The sequence below is a fragment of the Dermochelys coriacea genome, chromosome 7 (assembly GCF_009764565.3).
Source record: "Dermochelys coriacea isolate rDerCor1 chromosome 7, rDerCor1.pri.v4, whole genome shotgun sequence".
NCBI classification, from domain to species: Eukaryota; Metazoa; Chordata; order Testudines; family Dermochelyidae; genus Dermochelys; species Dermochelys coriacea.
This window is the reverse complement of record NC_050074.1, coordinates 41,889,673-41,917,272: the sequence shown is the minus strand read 5'-3', so window position 1 is coordinate 41,917,272 and position 27,600 is coordinate 41,889,673. Positions and strand designations below refer to the sequence as shown.

General features: G+C 38.1%; 1 protein-coding gene across 13 annotated transcripts; it reads right to left on the bottom strand.

The window, feature by feature from the left end:
* Positions 1-189: 189 nt before the first annotated feature.
* LOC119858532 (ATR interacting protein) lies at positions 190-26,715 on the bottom strand. Of its 13 annotated transcripts, none has more exons than XM_038409358.2 (14): positions 26,591-26,715; positions 23,909-24,362; positions 19,502-19,584; positions 19,040-19,210; positions 16,877-16,992; positions 15,058-15,218; positions 12,776-12,871; positions 11,810-11,939; positions 8,293-9,009; positions 7,349-7,491; positions 3,774-3,865; positions 2,787-2,870; positions 2,296-2,545; positions 190-923 (listed from the first exon to the last, which is right to left on the bottom strand). In XM_038409358.2, exons 2-14 carry the CDS (start codon positions 24,342-24,344, stop codon positions 856-858), a joined length of 2,547 nt encoding a protein of 848 aa, XP_038265286.1. In that variant the 5' UTR covers positions 24,345-24,362; positions 26,591-26,715; the 3' UTR covers positions 190-855. The 13 variants fall into 13 exon arrangements, 12 of the variants coding, with proteins under 12 accessions (XP_038265286.1, XP_038265288.1, XP_043375719.1 ...); XM_038409360.2 differs by having other exon boundaries at positions 26,621-26,712; XM_043519784.1 differs by having other exon boundaries at positions 26,651-26,703.
* Positions 26,716-27,600: the final 885 nt, after the last annotated feature.

Sequence of the window (27,600 nt, the reverse complement as noted above, 5' to 3'; positions counted from 1 at the left end):
CATTGGAGAAAGTAGGATCTTTCCCAAATCTATGCCTCATCTTTGCACCCTCACAAGATGACATACTGCTGCCTTTTTTTTTTTTTTTTAAAAAAAAACATTTGAGATTCACTGGTTTCACTTTGATGTCTGTGTTCGTAGATTTTGCCCATTATGAAATTCAGAAACATTGATGACTATTAGTCATAGTTGCAGGGGCACAGTAGGTTTTAATACCTTTTTTTCAAGGCAAAAGTTGTCAACTATGTAAATGCAATACATATATTTTAAAATCAGAGTACTAAAGTCATCTACCACTATCAGAATGAGCAAATTCTTGAAGTCTGTCAAACACAAAATGCAGTCATTTAGACAAAACACCGAATAAAAATAGCATATGAAAAAAACCCACACTTTTAAAAAAGTTGTGTGTGTTAAAGTTACAATAATCTTGGAACTCAGTACATTCAACATCAAAAAGACTTAATTACAGTTAATTGGAAAGCGTTGTTACAGTTTGAAGTTTTCACTTCATTCACAGCATGTTTGTGCCAAGTTTAGTTCCATGTCACTTAAGTTATTTTCACACTGCAAAAATACCCAATAAAACAAGATTTAAGTTTAATTCTCTTCTTAGTATCAAAGTTTTTTGATATCAAAATACATTATGCTAAATTTAGCTGGCAATTAAGTAAAATAGCCAAAAAAATTTCAAACTTTTATATTTGAGTCATGCTACACTTAAGTGACAGTAATTAATCTTTAGCACACCATTAATTTAAAAGTTTACCACACACAGGTTATATTTCACACATGTATATTGGCAACAAAGCTAAGTAACAAGAATTCAGATGGGGGCGAATTATTGCGGAATTACTAGCTGCAGTCCATTTCTTGATCATCTACTTCTGGCTCAGGAGGATACAACTCATCCAAAGCCAGCTCTGAAACAGAATATTATTTTACAAATGAATGTCAGAACTTAATTTTAAACATCAGATTCCTCAGTTAATGCATTTAAACATAACCATATTAATTTTGGTTAAGAACACAAATGAGCATTATGTATTCAAGGAAACAATAATACTCCGCTCCAGAAGTCCCCTCCTCCCACTCCAGCCCCTCACCAAGAACACCTTTTAAAAGACTGCTATCCTGACAAGAGTTCAGAATGATTGATCCAGTGAAGTATTCTCTTAACGTGTGTGTGTTTGTGTTCTATGAACTTTCACTTCACAAAAATATTTTGAAACCCAACCTGAGGCAAGAACCGCTTCAAAGAGCCCCTTAAATTTAGCTGAGTGTTTCCAAATGTTAGCTACCTGTTGAAAATACTACCTATTTATAGTATGTACAGTATTTTAGGGTTAATTTTCATAGTTTACAAAACAAAACACACAGTTACACCTTAAAAAGCCACTACCCTGGCAGCAGAGAAACAACATACTGTGTTACATGGAAATGTAGAAAGAACTTCAGCATTTCCACTATGTAAGATCGTGAAAATGAGCACTTCTCATGTGGTAAGAATGGATATTAAGGAGCAGGAATATGGAGACAACTGTTCAGCAATGGCAGAGGAGACGATATTGGCTTCAGGAAAGCCTGCATGCTCTGCGCTCCTAAGTGCAAGAAAGCAATCCTGAAGAGAAGAGTGTGAAATTGATGAAGCAGGCACTGAGATCCAGCAGCAGATAATTTCAATATTGTGGCATAACTACTAGCTCAGTTTTCAGAGTAGCAGCCGTGTTAGTCTGTATTCGCAAAAAGAAAAGGAGTACTTGTGGCACCTTAGAGACTAAAATTTATTTGAGCATAAGCTTTTGTGTGCTACTTCGTAGGCATCCGATGAAGTGAGCTGTAGCTCACGAAAGCTTATGCTCTAATAAATTTGTTAGTCTCTAAGGTGCCAAAAGTACTCCTTTTCTTTTTACTAGCTCAGTGGATTTCTAGATCCTAACATGGGAGGCAACTGATGTCAGCATCAGTTACAAGATGTACATTCAAAATTTAAGTAGAATTCATTATTTGGTGTCTGCTGAGGGACAGATTCATTAAGAACTACATCTATCTTTGAACACACAGGTTTATGTAAGGCCAGTAAAACATGCTGGAGTCATAGGCAGCATTCTACAGGAAGACAAATAATTGGATCTTCTTACTAAACCCTACCCCAAATTCAAGCAGCAATAAAAACCATGAAAAGTTGCTCTTGAGAATGGTAAGATAGTAAGAAGGGGTTTTGCGCATTTGATTTAAAAACAAAAAAACAAAAAAAAAAAAACCAACCACCTTTAGTTTCAGCCAGGACCTTACCTTCAGAGGCCTTCAAATTTGGAGTTTTTTTGAGGATGGCTCTGACACCAGGCATGGCTTCATCGTATTGATGGAGAACTTCCAGGCAATGTTCATGAAACAGTTTATCTTTTTGAGATAGACTATGTAAGAGCAAAACAGTGTCCCGTAAAAACTGAACAATTCGTTCTCTATACGCACTCAAGTTGCTCTCAGATCTTCTAACCTTCACCCATTGTCTATGCAACATTATAATAAGCGCCTTGACTACCTGCAGAAGAAAGAGTCATATAGGAGATTGTTTTTCTATTATTTTGTTATGACTTTTACTGGAGTCAGTCATAGCAAGTGTCCAAGTTTCAGGGCACAGTCTAGCCGAGAAATTCAAGCTTCATATTAGAAGGCATCTTTTAAATGATCCTAAATCATAATGTATGTTGTTACTATAACAATGTTAAGTGGAATTTGTCGTCTTCTTTAGTATGTTTAAACAAACAGCTCTAATTACATACCTCAAGGCTGCACTGGCAATCTGTACCAAGTAGTAAAATTGATGGACTGGAGCAGCGCACACACTTAGTCAGGAATCTAACAGTCTAATATAAAAACATGCAGATTGCATTACACTGAGAACTAGGATTCTGGAGATTAAGCAAACATGATTATGCTGCAAATAAAGTGGAAATGGCATTTCAGTACTAGTTTCAAGGATTCCTGAGTTTTTTATAACTAACATTGTGTAGATTTTTTATACAAATCTAACATAACAGTTTTCCAATGCTACTTTACATTTTGATCCTCCTTCTGACTAGCAAGCAAAACCTCTCCAACACTGGAGATAAAGGGTGCCAATGTTTGTAGGTAGTGGTAAAACAAAATATATTCAATCTTCACAGTGCACAAAACCCGAACCCCAGCTTCCTTGAAAATTAATGTTAAAGTTATATTGACAGCAGCACAATCAAAAAATAAGTAAGGTCATGCTGAAGTTTAAGAACAGGACTCAAAGTTGACTGTTTTAGCTCAAATAAATGCCAAGAATTTACAATGCTAAAGGAACAAAAGACAGTAGCCTACATAACAAGCCATTAGCGTACGTCAGTACAGCAAGTGCTACAGCACCAAATCGGAGGCCAGCTTTTCCATATTAGTATTTGTATTATTATGAGCAAGTTTGTTTTTCACTTTTCTGTATGGAGAACTGTTTGTCTGGCACAGACTGATTCTATTATATATAAGCGCATAATAAAACTTTCCTACTCACACTAATAGTCCACAAGAACATGACTGAGTACAGCTGTAAAAATTAGGTACAGCTTAATTAAAAATTTCAAATAGCTCTTCCTGAAAACAAAAGTTTTGTTTCTTAATACCAGAGCAGATAATTTCAATGTCACAACCAAATCAGCTACAAGGCTGACTCTTGGGCAGTACTAGACACTTTCTCCATTATCAGGAAACAACAAGCAAGCACGCGTGAAAAGAAAGTCTTTGTTTACCTCTTGTTCCAGCTGAAGCCAAAGCATTTCAGATGCAGATTTGTCTGGTCTTGAAGTAATATACATGTACAGTGCAAGAAGAAGACAGGTTTCTGAAATTATATTTAAACAAATTTCATTAATTCTTCTATTAAGTAGTTTGTTTGTTGATACAAATCTCTTTTCTCCTGGTGAGGGAGGATAGCCCAGTGGTTTGGATGCTCATGGGGACTTGTGGGCTGGGATTCATGAGACTTGGGTTCAATTCCTGGGTGCAACCCAGGACAAATCACTTACTCTCTCTGTGCCTCTGATCATCATCTGTAAAATGGGTTGGGGATAATACTTCCCTAACTCATGTGGGTGCTGTAAGCATAAAGATTGTGAGGCACTCTGACACTATGGTGAAGGGACCATAAATACCTAGATAAATTAAAATGTTGTAATAGGTCCTGGAACTTGGAGCTATGCAAAAGACACTGCTAGCAGTTCATTCTTCATTATGGAAGGCAATGAGTTGGCCTCTCTCCATCCTTTTATACCCAAGCATAGGGCAAAGAAAATTAAGGCGCAGGCATGGGCCAAAAGATTCCCATCTCTGGTACATGTACATCAAGAGTGGAATTCATATAGGATAGAAAATCTCTAAGAATCACAGTTACTGTAAAGATAAGTACGTTCTTCAGGACTTCTTCATAGTTTGCTGAGGATGAGTTACATAGGCATTTATCTATCAGGACAGATAAAGGAGGGTCTAGTGACTGGGATAAGTATTTGACAGGTTTTTTTTTAGAACACACACACAATCCCACCCCCCCATAATATAAACTTCTCATGATGTGTTAACCATTTGCTATCTTACCTTAACCTATACTTGAAACATTTGTTTATATAGAATAGGAACAGTTAAAATATAAATCAATTATTTGTATTACACAGTTTACAAAACAAAATTTCTTTATAAAAATCACATTTGTTTTAAAATCGTATTCCACCGTATTCTTTTTAATGTACAGAGAAATTGAAAAAAAAATATTAGAAGAAAGAACAGAAAAACTTCAGAGGAGGGGGAAGAGAAGACAAGGAAAGGAAGTAGGCAGAAAAGAGGTGGAGACAAGAGGGGGGCACACATTTAATAGGATCATTCAGATAATTCCAGAAAAGCATCCTATATCTGAGAATTTTGGGGAGGCGGGGGTATTTTTGTTGTGGTATTTCCATCATAGTCAAGCTTATGATGTCTTTGTGCCAATCCTCAACTGTTGGTTGCTTTTTGGATTTTCATTTTTGCGGCACTAGTCTTAAGAATTATTAATGCTCTGCTGAATCAAGTTTTTCATATTTATTCAGCTTCCAATTAATACCCATTAGGTTTAAAATTACATGTTTTGCTTGTAACAATTTTGACAGGAAAATCTTATCTCTAATTAAATTCTGCCCAAAACATAGAAGTATAGGAACATTGCCAGAGCATATGAGTTAATTTAACACCTGATGAATCACAGTATCAACAATTGTCTAACTTATTATCACCCATTTTGAACAATCCAACAGGGATCCAATGCATCCTTCATGATTTTCTGATAGATTAATCTTAACTGGAGGTCTAAGTAGCAGTTCAGAGCATTGGTTAAACCTGCTTCCTTTGGTTAGCAGAGAATAACTGGTCTAGTTCCACTCTCCCCCACGACACCTTTTTATTTATTTATTTATTTAATTTTTAAAAGGGAATTGTGTTTAATTTTTCTGGGTAATATTTGAAGAAATGAAAGCAGTTTGGGTGGGCCTTGGGCAGTGCATGCGTTGGGGTCAACCTGAAGGGAGATGGCATGTTTAATCTGGATATACTGTCACTTCGTTTCTAGATTGAAATCTTTCTTTTATTATAATAAAAGGGAGGAAGATATCATTACCAATAAATTGGCTGTTGGTCAATCTCCCTTTTCTAAGATGTGGGTTTTTAAGAGCCAGCTTCATTTTGAGTCAAACCAAGGATGTTCATTATTTATCTTTTGCCTTTTTAGCTAGTCCATTACAAATTGCTCACCAAGTCTAAAGCTAGACTTAAGGGGGGATAAAAATCTACAATTAAAAAAAAATGGAAAATTGACAATCTGCTAACACTTAAGCTTACTATAATTCTATTACAATAGCTTAAATGAAATATAAATATAATGTTAAGCAGTACATGTTTGCTGCCGAATTTTAAAAAAAAGTCAAGCCACTAAACTGGTGAAAGTTACTGGCTAAGCACCTGGAATCAGAGTTTGTTGAAGTGCTAAATCAGCTTTTGACAGAAGTAGCTTCTTCTGCAGGTGCAGAATATTTTCTTCATTTTAGTTTATTAAACTAGTTCAGTGCAATGACTAGTTAATTCAAAGCTAAGAAATCAACTAGGAGTTAAAAGACAAGAAAGCTTGTTTTCCCTCTTCCAATCCATGAATACAAACTAGGTGTGTGAGATCTACTAATTCTAATATCTTGAAGGACATGGAGACAAGAAACAAATCAGTTCAATTCACTAACTACAGACAATAATTCCTTTGTTTAATAAATTAGTTAGTTTTAAATGAAAAACATGCTTTGATAAACATTTTTCTTATGTATCCAGCACATTAAAGATCACTTTAATAAAAACAATTAAAATGTTGTTTGTGCCTTTTGAATGGAATTTGAACTTCCAGAGCTTGATCAAAATTGGAAGTAAAGAAGTAGCCATCTTGTAAATAAGAAATATATCATTCATCAATTTTCTGACATAATAAAAGATGGAAAAATTAAGAATCTGAGTAGATTTAAGTTAAGCTACACAATTGCTTAAATAAATGTGTATAGGTATAGTGCAACCTCCTAGCTAGGAAAAAAGCACCTAATTTACCATAAAGGCTACATTTAGTTGCAAATCAGTTTGTTTTAATGGTTACCAATCAATGAAAATAAATTTTTCTTTGAAAAAAATAAATATATCAATGCAAAACACAATTAAAAATAGATTTAAACCAAGGTTTCCTGCTTGGTTTTAATCATGATTAAAACCAGTCATTTAAATCAATCCACTCTGGTGCAGTTACCTTTTCTAAGCATTACATAAGAAATACTACTTCAGTACATTCTACACTAGACCATGTATGTCTGTTGTAGTTTTCAATAGTTAATTTACGTGGCTTTGGGGAACTGCTATTCAGAATCCCACCATAAGGTAGACTCTTAGAAAAAGACCTTCTACTTGACATTTGTGATGTGTCTAGAGTCCCAAAGCCCCAGAGACCAACAGTGTCATTTAAGGTCAGGTACCAATTAGAGGGGAATTGATTTTTACTTCTCGGTAGTACTTTTCCATATTAAATTTTTAACATCTGGAAAATAGCCAAGAGAAATCCATATGGTTATTAAAATTTCAGATTGTTGAAAACTAGCACCAGCTGGCCAGTTCTCAGGTATTACTGCATAGTTTGCTTTTATGAGTTAAGAACTGGCGTAAGATTTATGTAAACACCAATAATTCACACCTATAAAAATACTAACATTTTCAACTAAGCTTCATAAATAGGATGTTTAAGAATGATGATGAAGATGATAAGTAATTTCTCTCCTACCTGAATGACAACAAAGTTGAGTAGCTAGCTTCTTGTGATGAATAAGCATGGCCATCAAGCGCACAGTCAGATGGACAGCAGACAAAGGGGTCTCAGGACACACACAGCGAAGCAGCATCTGGCTAGTTAGCAAGTGCCAAAAACTTTTAAAAGGAAATCAGAGTTAGGAATTGGAAACACGACGACTTTAGTAAGCAAATCATTTTACTCAGGATTTTAAACGCTAATGTGGACATGAGACTGTAGCCCCAGTGGTGGGCAACCTGCAGTCCGCAGGCTTGCCCACCACTGCGCTAACCAGAGAAAACACAGGTCTGCTATGCAGCTATTCCTCAAATTTGGGAGAAAAGCTATTTGTCAGAAGAAAGAAAAACACTCGAAGTAAATACACCCACTGAGGTACATTTTCAAAGGGGCCTCTACTGCACCCTCTAAAACTGAACCTGCAGTTATCCATACAATCACTTGCAGGTCCAAATCTCTTTTAGAGGTTTACTACATTTATTAAGTGAGATTTTGTTCACAAACTACATAGCAAGACGTCTGCGTTCTGTACATACTTACCAGTGACTCTGATCCTATAACGGAACACGTTTAGGGGCATTATGACTATGACAAAGGCTTGAAAAATTCTCACTTGCCAGTGACAGATGGGATAATTTCCCACTGGGGCAACAGCAGCTGTGAAGTGTAAGCTTAGCAGACTCAGTTCAGTTTTACTGCTTGTGGGAATCTATCATGTTCATGAGTAACAGAGGCACTAGTATATCCTCAGTTGCTATTAGAGGCAGCAGCAGAGAGGAATCTGTGATCCTCTCATGTACATAACACATTTTGCTGAAATCTGTGTGAAACAGTTTTGCGGAGGAAAATAGGAACTGTTCGGGAATGTAAAACAAAACGCATGGAATAATTTTCTAAAACATTCTCATGCTGTCTTTTACCTTATTAGTAACTCAACTGTTGAATTCTCAGCTAGTTTCACCAAAACCTTTAAACTTTGATTCATGATACTGTCTGTCTGGGAACCTGTTGCTGTAGAAGACAAAGCTAACAGCTGAAGCAGTTTTTTGAACAAAGAATGTTGGGATTGGTCATTATTAGCAGCATCTTGTAGTTCTACAGTTCGGCCTTGTGGTCTGGAATTTTCTTTTTTATCATCAGATTGATTATTGCACACCATGTTCTTCTCCATCTCAGACACTCTTTTCACTTCAGAAGATAGTAATATATAAACAACATCCCAGCTGTAATATACCAAGTAATAAAGAACACTTAGAGATGCAACTGTATTCTCTTGCAGAGTAGATCTAAAATCCTCGGTATTTGATATTATACTTGAGTTGGTTCTAGAAGAACTAACTGATTGATTTTCAGGACTGTTTCTTGACTTTGCAGATAACTGCAGAGCTTGACAGTATGCACTGATATGGTATTCCACTAGAGGTAGAAGATGCACTGCACCTGGGATCTTAAAGCGTTTAAGAAGGAACAGTCCTCTCTCACTTTCTGCCAGGTCTCCCTTGGATGACCCTTCATCCATAGCAATCAAGTTCAATCCCGTTATTGCAAGTTTTTGAGCTTCTCTTAAAGCAGCAAGAGAAGGAGGAGTTCCATCCTGAGAATAAGTTGTCCTGATGCTGGATATTCCTGTAGATCCTCTAGTAAAAAAAACAAAATGAAATAGTTCAAAACATGCAATGTACCAAAGGCAGCAAAATGACCATGCATATCCTTTGAACCTCTGGCTATTCATGTTCTGTATGTAATATGAAAAATGAATTGTATTAAGATGTCCAATTTCAAAATAAAAAAAACTGTTAAATCACTGTTTTATGCATATGTGGGAGAAAGAATGCTCTACTAGAGCATCCTTCCCTACCATGCAAGCAGCATAACTTGACAGTTGACCTTACCTTTAGTCCTCCCAGTAGAGTTGCTGCTGGAAGGCCAATTTTTCATTCTCAGTCAGCTACACGATGAATAAATGCAAGTCTGTTTTATTTAAATTGCAAAATAGAAAATAAAATATATTCTGAAAGACCCCTTACTCCTACACTACTTTAGGCGTACATTTAAAAAAAAAATCTATTATTACTGTTTTATCATTTGCATCCTTAATCTGTTGACACTGACAATGGGACTTTGAGACATTTCCCCCCACTGATTACGTGGGGAATTAGCGTGTACATTTTTAATTTTATATATAAAATTCTCTCTCTATTGTACATTTTTTTAAAAGTATGGTAAATGTTCGTTGGATAAACTATTTAGCAGGATTGCCAATGAAGCTCATTAAAATTAAATTGCTGCATTGATCATTTATTTCCATTGTCTTTGGCAGAGGAACAATTTACATTTAAACTCTATGGAGGTGTCTCCTGGTTTCAGGAGATATGGCAACATATGCAATCAATCAATTAGTCATTTTCATTATTGCACACACACAGTTTTGCTAAAAAGTGTAAAATACACCTTAGAGTATCATTTTTGTACTTTTAAATCTACAGTACTTCCTGTGCCAAGTTTGTCCTGACCAGATAATGATGCATACAAGTACTATGATACTGTCAATCCCTCTCTTCAGAATGATCAGGTGGTGGACAAAGGAATGGATGCTAACATACTATGAAACCTAAAATTCCATACAAGCATTTATATGGTTTCAGCTGCTAGAATACTTCAATTATACAAAAACCTGAAGAACCTTTAAAAAAGCTCTGCAATAAACGAATGTAACATGGAAACAATTTCTTAAAAAGAAGAAGAAGTTTGGACCATTATATAAGGAGTAAGAAAGCACTCCTGGAAAAGTCTTATTTATTGTGGCTGTGGTGACCAGTCAGAAAAAGTATCTGGGATATGAGATAACATGGATTTTCCCCGAGTTTTTTGGTCATAGGCAATAGCACAAATAGAGCATGGATTCTAGGCTTGTTTATGAAGAACTCTAGTCTTCCCTCCAGGTACACATCATAGCATTAATATGATTGGAGTCATGTGGTTTTCATCCATCCGAGCTATAATCCTTAGCAACCTTTTATGAGCTATACATGCTTAATGCCCTTATCTAATTTTACGTACATGCATTCACACACAAACCACCACCAGTTACCATTTCAATAGAAGTAAATAAATGAGAGAAGCAACAGCTCATATACTACAGGAGAGTTGAGTGAATAACTGAAGATAAGTATCACAATGCAATTGTTTAAGAGGCTCTCACTGCCCGGAACAAAATGAGACATTTACTGACGAGACTACGTTAGCTTTAGTTATAGGGAAAGTCACCAAGTGATCAAAGGGTTTCAGAAGAATCAAAGCCCAAATTGATTTATAGCAAAATTTCTGCAAAGGAAGGTCTTGTAATATGTAGAAGCCATAAGTGAAGGGCTAAACGAACACAAACAATACATATTTTCCAAACAATCTAAGAGAAGAATTATGTTATTGCAGGAAATCTGATGCAATGGAGAGAAAACTGGTCACAGGAAACATAGTAGGTAAGAACGAACAATGAAGAGGCTGAGGGGAAGCAACAACAATGGCGGCTCACAGAAATCAGTTGCACAGCCTTTACTTATGTAAATAGTTAGGGCTATGGTATTGAAGACAACGTGGCTTGGAACACTATATTTGGAAAGAGACAAAGCAGTCGTACTTATAGAGCAAGATATCTAAGATGAAGATACTTTAGAAGCTAATCTCAGTACAGAAGAAATTGATGTCTATACAATTAGAAGTCAGAGTGATGAAAAACCAAAAAAGGTGTAAAAAAAAAAAATATTCAATATATGCCCCCAAAATACAACTGGATCTAAAATTATCAGTGCTTTCATATCCAGAGATACAATACACATAATCAAAGAATTACTGTAGATCCTTTAAAGTTGAAAATGTATATGTCATTAAGTACTTATATGGCATCTAGTTTTAGTATTAACATTTTAGAACTTATATAATTGCTTTGACAGTTGCAGTGCAAAGAAGACTCTTAGATAAATTTCCTCCATTACAAGCAATATTGATTAGAAGCATAATTTGACAAGACTTTTATGGTCACTCAATTTTATATGTACTAAGAGACCTCTGAATAATTACATCGAAGAAAACATTTGTAAGGTTAAAAAAAACCCCAAATATCACACAGCAAGATGGAGAGATTGTGAGCAAACAAGTTTGGCAAGACACTGTTAAGAGTAACACACAGGATTGTTTACCAGAATAATTAAGCATAGAATAAATAATTTTGATACATCAAGTGAAAAGAGACTGATCTATAAAAAGCAGTTAGGCAAACAGAAATGCGCAAAACAATCTCATAAACCATGCTGAGAGGCCTATGCACTTAGGTTTCTGTCCCACATTCATATTTAAATAAACTTCAAATGTACTGTAAATGTACTCCCTGTAAAGAGATAAATTATTACCATTACCAGCCTTTAACAGTTAAAAACTTACGTGTTGAAAACGTTAGGCTGCAAGACAGACCCAGGTAGCACTTCAGAGTTGCTGCTAAGAAGATGACAGAGTCCTAGTAATGACCCAGGGGCAATAGGCTGTTTCATCAGTGCATTTAGTAACACAGAACCTACAAAGATATATAAATGCCTTAGGATGTTCTTTTCTGCTCATTGAAATGTGCGACTAAAAGACTCACTGAAACAAGGAATCTAAACTCCAACAGACTACACAGTATTTCTGGTACACTTAACAAAAATGTGAATTTAAGATTTATCTGGAATACTTTTTTCATCTTAATTATGGAAACAGATCTCCAAACATGAATTACATTTTTATCTCAATAGTCATCACCACAGAAACATATCCACAGATTCCCTATCACATTTCAATTTAGTAAAATGCCTTAGCCAAAGGCCTTGTAACACACCTACTCTATCTAGTTACTTATTTGGCCCCCAGGACAGTATCCAAGAGCCAAACTAGGTGTTAACAGATATAATGCCACCCTGACCTCAGAATAAAATAGTGTACTGGTAGCTTCCTAGTGTGCTGCTGTATGTACTTATATTAAAAAAAACAACACCTATTCTTTCCACTCTTCTACATCTACTAACTGTGAAAAGCAATCATTACATCTATTGATTTGGAGTCAAAGAAAGAAAGAGGTGGCCAAATAATTACACCACAGAAATTCTTCAACCCATATCTTTCCACCGATGCCAAAGTGAATATTTTTTTGAGGGAGGTTATATCAATATAGGATAATAATATCTTCCTACAAGTTCTAGATTACGATCCCAGTCCCAACAATGAAAGCATTATTCCATCACCACCTTCCTGAACAATAATACTGTACTTTGTATACTACATGATAACATTGTTTAATAGAAGCATACCCAGTGTTCCTTAGACAGCTTCTGGCTCTGGTGCCACCTAATTTCTGAATTAAGAAGATGGAGTTACCTTGGGTGTTTTGTCTTTGAACAAAACTATAAGACACATTTCTCTCCATCACTTCTTGCTTCACAAGTTCAGTTTCAGGACAGGGGGTCTTACTGTCTGAAACAAAAAAGTACAGTCATGCAAGTAGTAAAACCAACTCCTTATACATTTGTAACTGTATTTAATCAACATGCATATTCAATCAGATAACAGTTGTGATATAGCTAGTAAGTACCTGGAGAAAAAAAGTGTAATTATGAATTACATTACTTTGCCTTAACTCAGTTATTTCAAACAAAGTCTCAAAAGTTAATCCTGATGTGGCAACCATAATTCATCCCTCTGCATTAGACAGTAAGAAAGTCAACAGAAAAAGTGTGCCTTTGCTCTACAGTTTAGTCATAGGCTAGTTCAACATTACCATTCCACAGTGATTTTTTGAAGAAAAATAAATTAGTTAGTAGACAGTCAACATTAGTTGTCAAGGAGTGAGGATATAAGTGAACTTAGATTTTCAGAGTGACCATGCAGTCCTCTACAACACTTTTATAGTTCTTTCCGCTTGTCAAAGTGCTTTACTATGTAATCAGAGATATCCCTGGAACTCCTTGCCCAAAGTTACAATTAAGACCAAAACCTGAGACAAATTCAAAAAAAGATATTAGCCATTTATATGGATAACAAGAATATTGAGTGTTGTAACAGTAATTGCTAAAAATCCAGTGTTTTGAAATGGATGTGTAAGTATTTATACTTCACAGCTATTGCGAGGTTTCTTGCACTTTTCTTCTAAAGCAGCTGGTATTGCCCATTGTTTGTGACAGGATACCGGACTAGATGGACAACTGCTCTGATTCAGCATAGTTGTTCCTATAAAGGTTAGTTGATCGTTTGGCCATTTGCAGATCTGAGCAGCTGTCTTAGCTTTATCATTTCCTAGCATTAGTCTGCGACTCTGCCATGTGTGCATTACTTCACTTTACACCACTGTATTTAGTTCTTTGTTTTCCCAGCATCAGACTGTCTTTTAAAGTATCCTTTACTTATCTACATCATTTTTTAAATATTTATTTTTAAGAGATAGATGAACTATTGCATCCTTTTGGCAGACTTTTACCTTATTACCAACCTTCTAGAAGACATGAAATTTTAATCACTGTTTGGCTGTATGGACCTGACCCTGCACCCCTTACTCTCACAAAGAATCTAATGAGTAATTCCATTTACTTCATTGAGAGAAACATGCAGAGTCAGATTTCTCAAAGCAGGGTTCTCCAGTAGTCATGTACTCTTCCAGTGTCCAGCAACTGAAACAATTTTATTAATAGTATTTAATCCCCAAATCTATGCAAAAGTAATAATTGTGTAAACAAACAGTCTTCCAAAACCTTCTTTAAGAGTAAACACATAGAATACATTCATCCTTTCCTTTTTGAAGGGAAAGAAAGATTAGGCTATTAAACAACAAGAGGTACTAATACAAAAATCCAGAAAGAGATGTTAAATAAGGTAATTATTCAAGAGGAAAGAACTAAGTATCTGAGATATGAGAACATGGATTTTCCCCAGTTTTTTGGTCATAGGGAACAGCACTAATAGAGCATGGATACTAGGCCTGTGCATGAAGAACCCTAGTCTTCTCTAAAAAACTAAGACAGCGCAGAAAGCATCATCACTTTTATGCAACGTGCACATTTAAATCCATGCCTTTCAATATAAAACTCTCACTAGTGATAACAGAAGTTTCATAGTTGACTGAGGGTATGTCCATACTACCCGCCAGATCATCTGGCAGCGATTGATCCAGCGGGGGTCAATTTATCACGTCTATTCTAGACGTGATAAATCGACCACCAAGCACTCTCCTGTCGACTCCGGTACTCCACCAGGGCGAGAGGTGCTGGCAGAGTCGACGGGAGAGCGACAGCAGTTGACTTATCACAGTGAAGACGCTGCGGTAAGTGGATCTAAGTACATTGACTTCAGCTACGTTACTGACATTGCTGAAGTTGCTTAACTTAGATCTATCCCCCCTCCCAGTGTAGACCATGCCTGAGAGCAATATACATGGTCCTGAGACTGTACATGAGGGCTAGAGCAAATTTCAACCTGAGGGAGTTAATACAACTAGCTGCAAAGGAGAAGAGAATTTTTGAGTGGAAAGCCAGAGTATTTTACTGTGGTAAGTGAAGGAAGGCCCTACAAACTGTTCAGACATACAATACAAGACAAATACAAGCAACAGTGAAACCCAAAGCTTTACATCTTGCTACTTTTTGGATGCTATAAAAACAGTGCCTTACCCTCCTTGTTCAAAGAAGTCTCAGCAGGCAAATTTGCTGTAGAACAGGATACTTTAAGGCACATGTCAGCGCTGAAAGTCTCTTTTGTAGGAAAAGATCTTTTTCCAGTCTGAAGAGAACATCCTTCCAATTTTACAGTTCTGGAGGGACTCTTCTTAGGGCTAAAAGATTAAATCAAATGCTTGGATAAAGGACTACTTGTGCTAATTTCTGAATGTTACTAATAAGAAGTATCACACTTTTTTTTTAAATACACATCAGTTTCCATGAATTCTGATGCGTCATAGGTATTGCATTATGTACTAATTTATTCAAAGACAAAATTGCACATTTTGAAGTGTTTGCTAACAGTCTGTGAAATCATAAAACAAGTTATTTCACAAAATACATGAGCATACTACGTTTCCATCTGTATTTACAGTATTGTTAGTGTATGTTATTTACACTTGAATTACTTAAAACTAGCTAGAGCATGATCCAGCTCAAAATACATATAGCTTTTCGGGCAATGCAAGATGTGGATTCAGGCTGAAAAAGTCAAATTTATTTTGTTGGGGAAGAGGTCAGCTTACTGCAGGTCATCAGAAAAAAAAAATCTGTTAAGACAGGCAGAGTGGAAGAGTTCACAGGAAAGCATCTCATCTTCTGTCCTCTACAACTTCCTATTATGAATCCACTGTCTCAGCGATTATGGCTGTACAGGCATGTAGTATATTACAAGATTAAAGTTACAGTAACCCCCCCATCAAGCAGCTCCAAGTGGTAAAACATGGGGGTCCTGGTCCAGCTCTCAATTTAAAAACAAACAAGGCACAGGGAACTTTAAAATCCCATCGTACAAGTGTCTGGGAATGGTGGGGGCCAGAGCAAAAAAGAGAGACATCCTCCATGGCTAATGGAAGACAAAGGTACCATGTTAGGTGAACTTCAGCAACATAGAATCATAGGATTGGAAGGGACCTCAAGAGGTCATCTAGTCTAGTCTCCTGAACTCATAGCAGGACAAAGTATTATCTAGACTATCCCTGACAGATCTTTGTCTAACCTGCTCTTAAAAATCTCCAGTGGTGGAAATTCCACAACCTCCCTAGGCAATTTATTCCAGTGCTTAACCACCCTGACAGTTATGAAATTTTTCCTAATGTCCAACCTAAACCTCCCTTGCTGCAATTTAAGCCCATTGCTTCTTGTCCTATCCTCAGAGGTTAAGAAGAAAATTTTTTCTCCCTCCTCCTTGTAACAACCTTTTATGTACTTGAAAACTGTTATGTCCCTTATCAGTCTTCTCTTTTCCAGACTAAACAAACCCAATTTTTTCAATCTTTCCTCATAGGTCATGTTTTCTAGACCTTTAAATGATTACAGACAACAGTGCATGCACTATGGTAAGAGTTTGAACCCAAAACATTTCATATTTAAGAAATTTTCCCTGCATTAAGTGAAAGAGTTCTCTTTGGCCTTACAAAAGGCCCTGGAAAACTGAAGAGTTTTTAATCCGAGTAATAAATATTATTAGAGCTGTATCAAACCTATGCTTTGAATAAACCTGAAACACAAATGTCAATAAACCTAACATTTTAAAATCCACAGTAAAGGACACATTTTAGCTAGAAGCAAATTTACAATGAAAAGAGACTAAATCAGAGCTTTATATTTCAGACTTTAGCTTTGTTATTTTATACCCTGGGAAACTAATTTTCATACACTTTATTTGTTCATGTGATATTTGTGCTGAGAAGTTGGTCTGCAATGTTTAATGAAACTCCATACGTGAAATAATTCACATATGAATTTTCTGTCTTTCAAAACTATTTGGTACCTGGCATTTGTAACTGATGGAGTAACAGGCTTAGTTCTTTCACAGCTCTGAAGTTTTGCTCTCAATTCATTCATTTCAGCATCTTTAAACTGCAACTCTGACTGCAATGACTGTAACTGAAAAAGGAATATAAGTGAGTAATTTTGCATTAAACACTATATAAACTGGAAGAGTAACAAACACAGAATCATAGAAATGGAGGGCTGGAAGGAACCACAATAGGTCATCTAGTCCATTCCATCCCCTGCTTCCCTCCCCCTGGTGGTGTGGCAGAATTAAGTATACTTAAACCATCCTGACAGCGTTTGACTAATGTATTCTTTAAAACCTTCAATGAGTGGGATGTTACAGCATAAGTTTGTTGACCTTCGACGCATGACTTGAGCTCAGATCAGGAATAATCATTTCTATCTTAGAAAGATTTAAGATGTTTGCTAAATTAGTGCAAATGAAACTAATGCTATAATTCACACAGGAATAAGAAAACAAACAAACATTTTAAAGTAGACTTTGCAGTGAGTCTGACTCCTAGTATTTAGCCTGTGGCCTAATGGTAGTAATAATTAGCATAAGGCCACATTAGGCCTAATACAAGTTATCATTAGTAAGTAACCTTGGTCAGAAGAGTTACCAATATATATATTTTGTGGTTAAATTGTCTAGACAGCAAAGATTTTATTTAGCCAGGCTTCCTTAACGGGACTGCATATAGAACAATCTATCGGTGCAAATGCTTACAACAGTTGTCCCAAAAATGAATAGCAGGAATGGAAAACAAACAAAAAGACAAGACTTAATCAAATATGGTCTTGGAAATAGGTGGATGTAAGGAATAGGTGGCTAAAAAGGGAGCCATACCCAGCCGTCAGCAGGATCTTGGGATACCAGGTTGGTGACTATCTTAATGCTAAATCTCATCTTAAGGGGAACCCACAGATCTGCAGATTCATGAGTATACATGATGTAGATTCTGCTGTCACTCTTGTTTTTCTAGTTCTGTGATTTTGCTTATCTTGATCATGCTCTTAATAAAACTAAAGTCTCTGTGTGTGCGCATCTCACCAATCATCTTCTTAGCCCTGGTCTACACCGGAGCGGGGAGTCGATGTAAGGTACACAACTTCAGCTATGAAAATAGTGTAGCTGAAGTCGACGTACCTAGATTGACTTACCGCAGCGTCTTTATGCCAGTGAGTCGACTGCCGCCGCTCCCCCATTGACTCCGCTTGCGCCTCTCGCAGCGCTGGAGTTCCGGAGTCAACGGGAGAGCATTTGGGAATCGATCGCTATCCGGCAGGTAGTGTAGACCTACCCTTAATCTCTAAGTAGTCACCGAGGAGCAAACCTATTAATGACAAATGCATAAAATTTCAACTGCTATTGAGAAGCTTTAAGATAACCTTCCCTTTCAAGTCAGCATCAAAAGAAAAGGGCTTCGCTGAGGAGATACTTGTTTATGCTAATAATTCACCTTTTGCTCAGCTACCACCAACCTTCCCACGCTTACATAGATTACCATACTACTACACCAAAACTACAGTTATTAACTCAAATGCAACCTCAAAACACTCAGTTCACTTGTACGCTATCCCAGCCGAGACTCAGATACAATATAACACAACCAAACATTGGTACAATAAGGCAAACTCATCACGATGGTTACTGTAGTTAGTTGCTACTCAAGGGAGAACTGCACTAGAGGACCCGAGTAGTGGGGTCAGCAACAGCAGCAGCCGCAGCAGCAACCTTTCACAGTGCTTTGGGGGAAAACTGAAGATACAGAAAGTTGGAGTTCGGCTGTAGAAACAGAGATACAATGCTTTTTAAGTTTTCAGTTATGGGGCTGTAATTCTAGTTTGAACGTTCCAGGTCATTCCAAAAGCCACTTGTGCAACACTCCTATAATTTGTTAGGAGAACATCACCGTTGTCCCCTATCAGGAAGTTATCCCATAATTTGGTTGCCTATTTTTTCCTATATGTAACTTTCCTGGATAAAAAAAATTAGAGGAAAGTTTGCTTTAAGTGCCTTTCTCTTGATTAGGTAATGACTGTGACTTAAGCAAAATAGAATCAAACAAACAATTGAGCTTTTCCACATAAGAAGTTAGACAGCTATCACAGGGGGAAAATAAAACAAAACAAAAAAACCCACACACGCTACCTTTTTAGAGAACTCCTTTTCTTTTTCACTTAGTGTCTGATCTTTTTCCTTTTCCAGTAGCATGTATGATTTTCTCTGTTCCTCCAAAGTGCATTCCATCTGCAGCATTGAGTCCCGCAAAATTTTAATTTCTCCATTTTTAATAAGGATTTCATCCTGTATTTCTTTCAGCTGCAAGCAGAGCATACCTTTAATAAGTGTGTATTTACACCACTGATATTATGGATTCAATCCAGCCAAAAACAACAGAAATCACAATTTGGCCTAGAGTTGTTCTCCTGAAGAGTAACCTGATTTGTTTTTTAAGCAGACTGGCCTTCTGCAGATCCAGGTATCCTAAACAAGGTAATTAAAGAAACCTTAAACAGGACTTAATCCAAAGGTCACAAATTAAACTACCACCAAAAATTGCTATAATAACTGGTATACCAGCCGATTAAGAAAAAAAAAGAGGCAATTAACCTTTTGCTTAACTTCTTCATGTTGTGTTTGCAGTACTTCAAATCCAAATGTGTCTTTAATTCGAATGTCTTCAGTGCCATTTCCTGGTGAAAAGAGGGAATTCTGATACCAATTCCACTTTGAAGCATATAACAAGCTATTATTGATAACGTTGCAACATCTCACTTTTTTATTATTACTCATCACATATTTTCTAGCTTGTAAGGATTATATTTTTATTGGTAAACGTCAGTAAATGTCAATTTCACCATACACAGGCAAACTAATGAAAAAATATTTCTGTCAATCAAAATTTACAGACCAGGAAAGTGTGAAAAATGTTATTTGGGAACTCAGTTTGATTTAAGCATATTTACTTTGTATAGTTTGAAACGTGATGTTGACAATTTGTGTTTTTATAGTTATAAAGCTTTAACTTTTTGAATGTCAACATCTACTGTCATTAAATAATTGTCTGACCTCACCCCCATAGTTTCCCAGAACTGTGAAAATTTAAATTGATAAAAATTGAAAAAAAAATGCTTTAAAATAATCAATGTCATCCACTGAAAATTATAAAACAAATAAAAAAAGAATTCTGCCAAGCCTATCTATCTATCTATATACACACACACACACACACACACACACACACAGAGTATTTTGGCACCAAGTAAGGAAATTGATACTTCTATTTCCACAATAACTTTACTATAAACCATCCATTAGGATTTCTTTACTCAAAAAACAAACAAAAAAAACCTAACAAAGCAAACAACTTGTAACGAGGGTGAATAAAATCAACTTTTTAAAAATTTAAGATTTTTATTTTATCATTTAAATTATAATAAGTGTTTCTTTTAAAAAATAAGCCTGTTTAAAATGAAATCTGAATTTAATGCAAAATATGTTAAGGCCTAAATTTCTTATAATCTCAAAACATTTAAATAAAAACGTAAAATCCAGAAACCTCTATCAAAAATTTAAGTTGAAGTGTGCTTTTTCCTACATAAAGAAAAAATTAGGGGAAAAACCATCAAGTTTTCAAGGTCAAGCTTTATAAATATGGCACAACCGGTTATGTACTGTATTAAGGACTCGTTTGGTTTAGTAAGAATTAAATGTATATGTTTTGTGTGTTTAATTAAATTCCATTTACCATCCTCATTCAGCTTGACAAATCATGAGCAAAAAGTTAATTATCTACTAAATAAGCAATGTATTGTTCATTTTCTACCATACTAAAATGTACAATTAATAAAGAAGAATCTGAAAATATAAAGGTATATCACTGCTTAAAATAACGTATATTATAAGGTACTCTCCTAGGTAGCAAAAAGATGTATCAAATCTAGGGGAAAAAGGCTCTACTTAGTTGTAAATCAACATGTTTGAATGGTTATAAACCAATAAGAATGCACCTTTCTTTAGAAAATAACTAACGTACAAATGGAAAAGTTGATTAAAATCAATTATTTAAATTGAGGTTTTCCACTTGGAGATTTAAATCAATCCACCCTATTTGCAGTACCTTAGACTACTGAAATAATTGGCCACAGGTTGATTCTCCACCACCAAGAACTTTTAAATTAAAATTGCATATTTTTCTAAAAGATATGCTGCAGAAATTATTTTGGGGAAGTTCTACAGTTTGTTTTATACAGGAGGTCAGACTAGATCGGGGTGGACAAACTATGGCCCGCAGGCCGGATCCAGCCAACCAGCCATTTTAATCCGGCCCTCAAGTTCCCACTGGGGAGCGGGGTCTGGGGCTTGCACCCCCTCTGGTGCTCAAACCAGGGAGCAGGGTCGGGGACCACTCCATGCAGCTCCAGAAAGCAGTGGCATGGCTCCACTTCGGCTCCTACACATAGGGGCAGCCAGGGGGTTCCGCTCCGCACATTGCCCCCGCCCCAAGCACTGCCCCCACAGCTCATTGGCCAGGAACTGTGGCCAATGGGAGCTGCAGGGCAGTGCCAGCAAACAGAGCAGCATGCAGCAGAGCCACCTGCCCATGCCTCTGCATATGAGCCAGAGAGGGGCTATGTTGCTGCTTCCGGGAGCCACTTGAGGTAAGCACCACCCGAAGCCTGCATCCCTGAGCGCCCCCGCCCAGACCCCTGCCCCAGTCTTGATCCACCTCCCACCCTCCAAACCCCTTGGTCCCAGCTCAAAGCACCCTCCAGAACCCTAAAGCCCTCATCCACAGCCCCACCCCAGAGCCTGCACCCCTAGCCAGAGACCTCACCCCCCCGTTCCTCTGTTCCAGACCAGATCCCCCTCCCGCCCTCTGAACTCCTTATTCCCAGCCCAGAGCACCCTCCTACCCCTCATCCTCAGCCCCACCCCGGAGCCTGCACCACCAGCTGGAGCCCTCACCCTCCCTGCACCCCACCCCCGCCCCAGCCTGGAGCCCCTTCCTGCACTCTGACCTCCTAATTTTTGGCCCTCACCCCCTCCCACACTCCAACCCCCATTTCATGAACATTCATGACCCGCCATACTATTTCTATACTCAGATGTGACCCTTGGGTCAAAAAGTTTGCCCACCCCTGGACTAGATGATCACAATGGTCACTTCTGGCCTTGGGAACTATGAAATTAGAAGAATTTAAACATCTAGTTTACTTTTTGATATTTATCTTGATTGTTTACTTTTTGAATTCTTCCTCAATAAAAGTTGACTTTAAAAAATCAACAAAAAAACCCCTGGATTCTATTTTTCTTTTAGGTTCCTATCCACTTTGATTTGTTTGGATTATAAACACTACTGAATTTCTAACATATGCAATCACTTCTATTGGACTTAAGTTTGTAGAAGATTCTTTTCTTCTACTCCATTCTCACATACACCACTTAGATTTTAAGCCAAATTTAACAGAAAGTGTCCTTTAAGCGTACACATTGTTATCACAGATAAGCAATGAGCTCAGAACACCAGGTATTGTCCAGTGCCCACCCATCAAATATTTAACTGGCATAAACCCGGGCTCTGAATTTATGGCTACCTCCACGCACCAGCCCAGAGTTTTGCCTACAAAACAGAAGCTTCAGGGTTAAGGATCTATTCAGCTTTTATAAATTCAGACACTGACCAGTTAAGACTAAATTCCTAACAATTAAATTTTTTTCTTTTTCATTATAGCTTACTAGGAGTCAACTGGCAGGCACTCATATTTGACATTTTTCTTTTGTTTGTAAGGTACTATTGTAAACTATGCATATAGCACCGATGAAACACAGCCACATTCAGCATGCTGTACAGCTTTCTGGAGGCGGAAAATGGGAAGAGAGGGAGCATTTTGGCCAGTACACGGGTAAACTTCTACTCTCACAAATGCTCCAGGACCTTCCACATACTGGCCAAAGAGTCAGGAACATGGATATTCCTGTCTTATCTGAAAGACTCCATATTCAATCAAGTCACACAAAATTCAATTTACGTACTCTGAAAGGTATAGATCTGATTTAAACCCTACTAGGATTTAAAAGTGATGTTCCAGGGAAGTGAGGTATTTCATAACCAGGGCTTAGACCACTAGTAGATTCTCATTAATATTCCAAATGTTATAAACAGTAGTGCAAACCACAACTGAGGTTTGTTTTGGCCAGAAAAAGTTATTGATCAACATTTACAATGAGTAGAAGATCCCACCCATTCAGAGGATTTAAATTTGTTGCACGATATTTATGAACAGGTCACCTTCCCTTCTCTCCCAAAAGGGAATTTAAAAATCACTTGTGAGTATGACAGATATTACACAATCACGTGTGTAGCCTAGTGGTTAGAACTGAAGTCTGAGAAGCCAGGTATTCTAATTCCATTTCTGCCTCACATTTGCTGCTTGTCCGTCAGCAAGCTACTTCCCCTTACAGTAGCACCTGGTTCAGTAGCACCTTGTGACACTGAGTTAAAGCTTGCTAAATTGGCTTACTTTCCTTAGAATAAGGCATTGCACACACACAAAAAACAGTGCTATCATATCAAAGTGTGATCTTTCCAAATGATTACACCTACAAATATTTGGAGCACAGCTTCTGAGTACTTCTTACTTAATGCTATTTTATGACATGTAGTCATACTATTTGCCAAGCTCTATAACTAGTTCTTTAAGGCGTATCATTAGATGTACATACCAACTCTTGACAGTTCAGTTACCCAGAAATTAAGATTCCCCTGATGATTACAACATTTTCCCCCACTAATTCTGGTAACTCAAGATAGCTTCAAGAACATAAGTGAACATTTCAGCAACAGTGAAATTTACTTTAGGGCTGAGATTAAAGCATCTACTCAAAAGATAATTACTTTAGATATTTTTCTAGGAAGAACAAGTTCAGCATGTCAATCCCCAGATCTGGAAAATAAGGAGACATCAAGACATTCACATCCCCAATTATACTCCCATATTCCAAGACTATACATACCGAACTGGTCTTTCATATTTTTTTCTGCACTAGAGGCAACACTCCATTGTTCAATATTCAAAGACTTTTGATTGGTGTTGTTTGGGGTTAAGGATGGTCTAGCATTCTGCTCAGGTTTCTGGATGTGTGTTGTTCTAGAATGAGTATTTGAGTCTAGAACTTGTGATAAAGCCTGTGAGGCAATTATATCTATTTCTTCCAAGTCATCAGCTGTGAAGTCATCATTGTCTCCAAAAGGATCTTCTGTTTGTTTGGATTTGGACTCAAAGCTTTTGTAACGCTTGTTTGGGGGAAAGCCATCTCCGTGGTTCCCGATACATCCTCGACTAGTGGATTCTCGATAAACAGAAGACGAAGCCATAATCTGTGCCTGATCCACACCATATAATATGGAGCTATTTCTCTTCTTATTCCCAAATAATGAGTTCACGGACATTCTGTATAAATATTTATCCTATGAAACAAAACAAAATATTACATTTTAATGCTCAAAGGACCTTTTTCCAAATTAAATTTATTCCACAAAATACAAACAACTGAACATCTGAAGAAACAAGTGTGCTACCACACAGTGATCTGGGTTCAAGAGTCTCCAGCACAGCCCCTCACTAACTGACTGGAAAAGATGAAGCGATGTTGCAAACTCCAGAACTTCCCATACATTTAGAAAGCGATTTTGGATCATTTAATGTAGAGCAACATAGAAACATATGTTTTTCATGTCATCAGAAATGAACAAATGAAACAACTGTAGTTTTGTTTACATCCATAAAAATAATATTCTACAGAATATTACTTAACACCATGGAAATTTAATCAAGAGGAGCCTATCCGTGAATCGAAAGGGCCAAACACCCTTTCAAAAACAGCTCTGGAGGAGGCCAGAAAAAGGAGGAGACATGCCCCTGTTCTTTCCATCCCTACAGAAGGCTGCATGCCCTTGAAATTCTGCACTTCATATTTTCCAAGAGCAAGACACAACATGGTCTTATTTTTAGAGTCTCTGTATAAGCTAAACAAGAACATAAAACTGTCACAGTAAGCTTAAAAACAGCAACATATTTTTTGAAGTGGCATTAGATTCTTGAGCAATCTTGTGTCAAAACTAGCTGATACATAGGATCAGCTAACATTGTGAACAAAAGAATGCCTGATAACGCCATTACAGTTTTATTTTAATTCCCCCAATTAGAAAAGCAGCTTTCTGACATATGCATAGTAAAATACTATCTGGAGATTAGTGTGTTCTAAACTTTAAAATCAGAGTAAAGATATTTAGTTTCTTGATAATTATCCCCTTGGCATCAAAGTATCCATATATGACATACATCAAGTGGTACAGACTTCTGCCAGACCTGCCACAATCTGTTTTAGAAAGCAAAAGTTAACTCTAAGGCCTGATCTACAGTAGGAAATTAGGTCAGTATAACTACGTCGCACAGAGGTGTGAAAAATCCACAAACCTGAGTGACGTGGTTAAACCAACCTAACCCATGGTGTAGACAGCACTAGGTCAAGGGATTAAGTTCCCTGTCAACCTTGTTACTACCTCTCAAGGAGGCCGAGTACGTACGTCAACAGGAAAAGCCCTCCAGTTGATGCAAATAGTGTCTTCACTGAAACACTACAGCGGTGCAGCATTTTAACCATTGACAAGCCATAATCATCAGATGTTCTTTAAAAGGTTTGTAAAAGCTAGGGGCCTAAGTCATTCTCCAGTGTCTCATTAAATAAAGTAGTACAAAATTAGTCTGAGTATCAAAAAATATTTCTAAAAAACTATGAAATTGGTTCTCCCAAAGGAAATGTTAGAAACCTCATTCTGTTTGGGACATTCAAAAGTACCACTCCTCCCCGCAAAAACCACAACCCCACCACTATAGACAGGACTATTTTTAAATAGATAACCTAAAAGGTCTTTAAATCTCTGATTTCTACTATTTGAAAATAAAGTACTACTCATATAAGAAAGACATCAGTTTCGCTTTGATATTTTCTGGATTGCTTTTACATTAACACAAATCAGATCATATCAAGATTATGTTAAAATTCTCTAATGCAGGGCAATGAAGGTGCATCTCTCAATTCAGTTATATTACACAGAAAAGTTAACTGGGCAGATAAAAGTAATTCAGGAAAAAATTAAGACGACATCTGTCGCCATAAACAATATATTTCTAACCACAATCACAGGTTTTGAACGAACTCCGGTTGATGCATTATCTCCAGCCGGAGTTCGCTCTGATGCCATATGAGACAAGCCAAACAGAAACACTCCTGTAGGTCTGACGGATACCAAAACAAGCCAACTGGGGAAGCAAAAGCCAGGCTGGGCCCTGGAGTCCGTCTTTCCACATTTAAGGATCAGATCCTCTATGACCACCACTCCGGGCTCTTGTCCTACAGGTCTTCCTTGGACACGCTGGCGGGACGGGGACCCTCATGAACAGCGAGCAGAGCTGACCGTAGCTTGCACGGTGTCCCGCTGTACCTGCGCGCACAGCCCCGCCCCTCGCACCCCCGGGCCAGGCGGTTTATGGCTCCCACCCCCGGCCAGTCCCGGGAGCAAGAGCTCCGAGCACACTCCCCCCGCAGCGGGGGGGGGGGGTAGCGCTGTCCGATCCCAGCTGCCCGCACTGTCTCCTCAAGGCTGCCCCGCGGGGCGACAGGCGGGTCCGTTACCGCGCTGGCTTCCGCTCGATCGCCGCTCACGCAGGGGCCAGGAACGAGGCTCCGCCTCACCGCCGCGGTCCCGGCATCGCGGCCTTCCCAATCGGGTGCGCTCCCCCACCACCTGCCTTCCCACGCTCTCTAGCCCCGCCAGTCAGCGCAGCCAATCGGCGGCGAGCAGCTATTCCCACTACCCAATCAGAGCACCGCCGGCCAGCATCACTCGCTCCGGTAGCCTCGGAGGATCAGAGAGAGAGGGGCGTGGAGCTGCCGGATGTAAGAGCCTCAGCGATTGGCCAGCTCTGTAAATTTGTCCGTGGTTGGTCACGCACTCGCTGGAGGGATAAGGCTTTGAACAGCAGGCCCCGTTTCGTGCCTCACCGCCCCGTTGTTTCCGGGCCCTAGCCCAGACCCCTGAAACGACCCGGGACCAGCTGCGGCGTCTGGAGCCTGCTTCATGGGAGAATGACCTGCATAAAATGTGGGGATAAAGAACAAAGCCACCCACCTCCGGAACGGTGTGGCCCCTGACGGAGCGTGGCCTGTTGACCTCACAGCCTTACCAGGTGACATCACAGCACATGGCCTGGCCTGGCCTTCTGACGTTACAGCCTGGCACATGACATGCGCTGGCCTGGTGATATCCTGGCACCTCACAGTACCTTGCTTGGTGACACCACAGCACGTGACAGGATCTTCCTGAGTAGCATCAGGGTGCTCTGACTTGAAGCACCATGGTGCAGCATGGCATGTCCTAGCTTGATTTCTTGGTACAATGACATAGCTTGACCTGATCTGGCAGCATTATGGTGTCATGACACACCAGGGCCTAGTCTGACAGTATCATGGCATTATGACATCGTTTGGTAAAGTAGAAGCAACGTAGTGGGTTCTGGCATTGTTTGCCAATGTTGTGGTGCCATGACACTGTGGCAACATCACAGTGCCACGATACATCATAGTGTTACGTGTCTGTATTTTGATGTCTTGGTGTTTTGTGGACACATTCCACCCTTATTTCA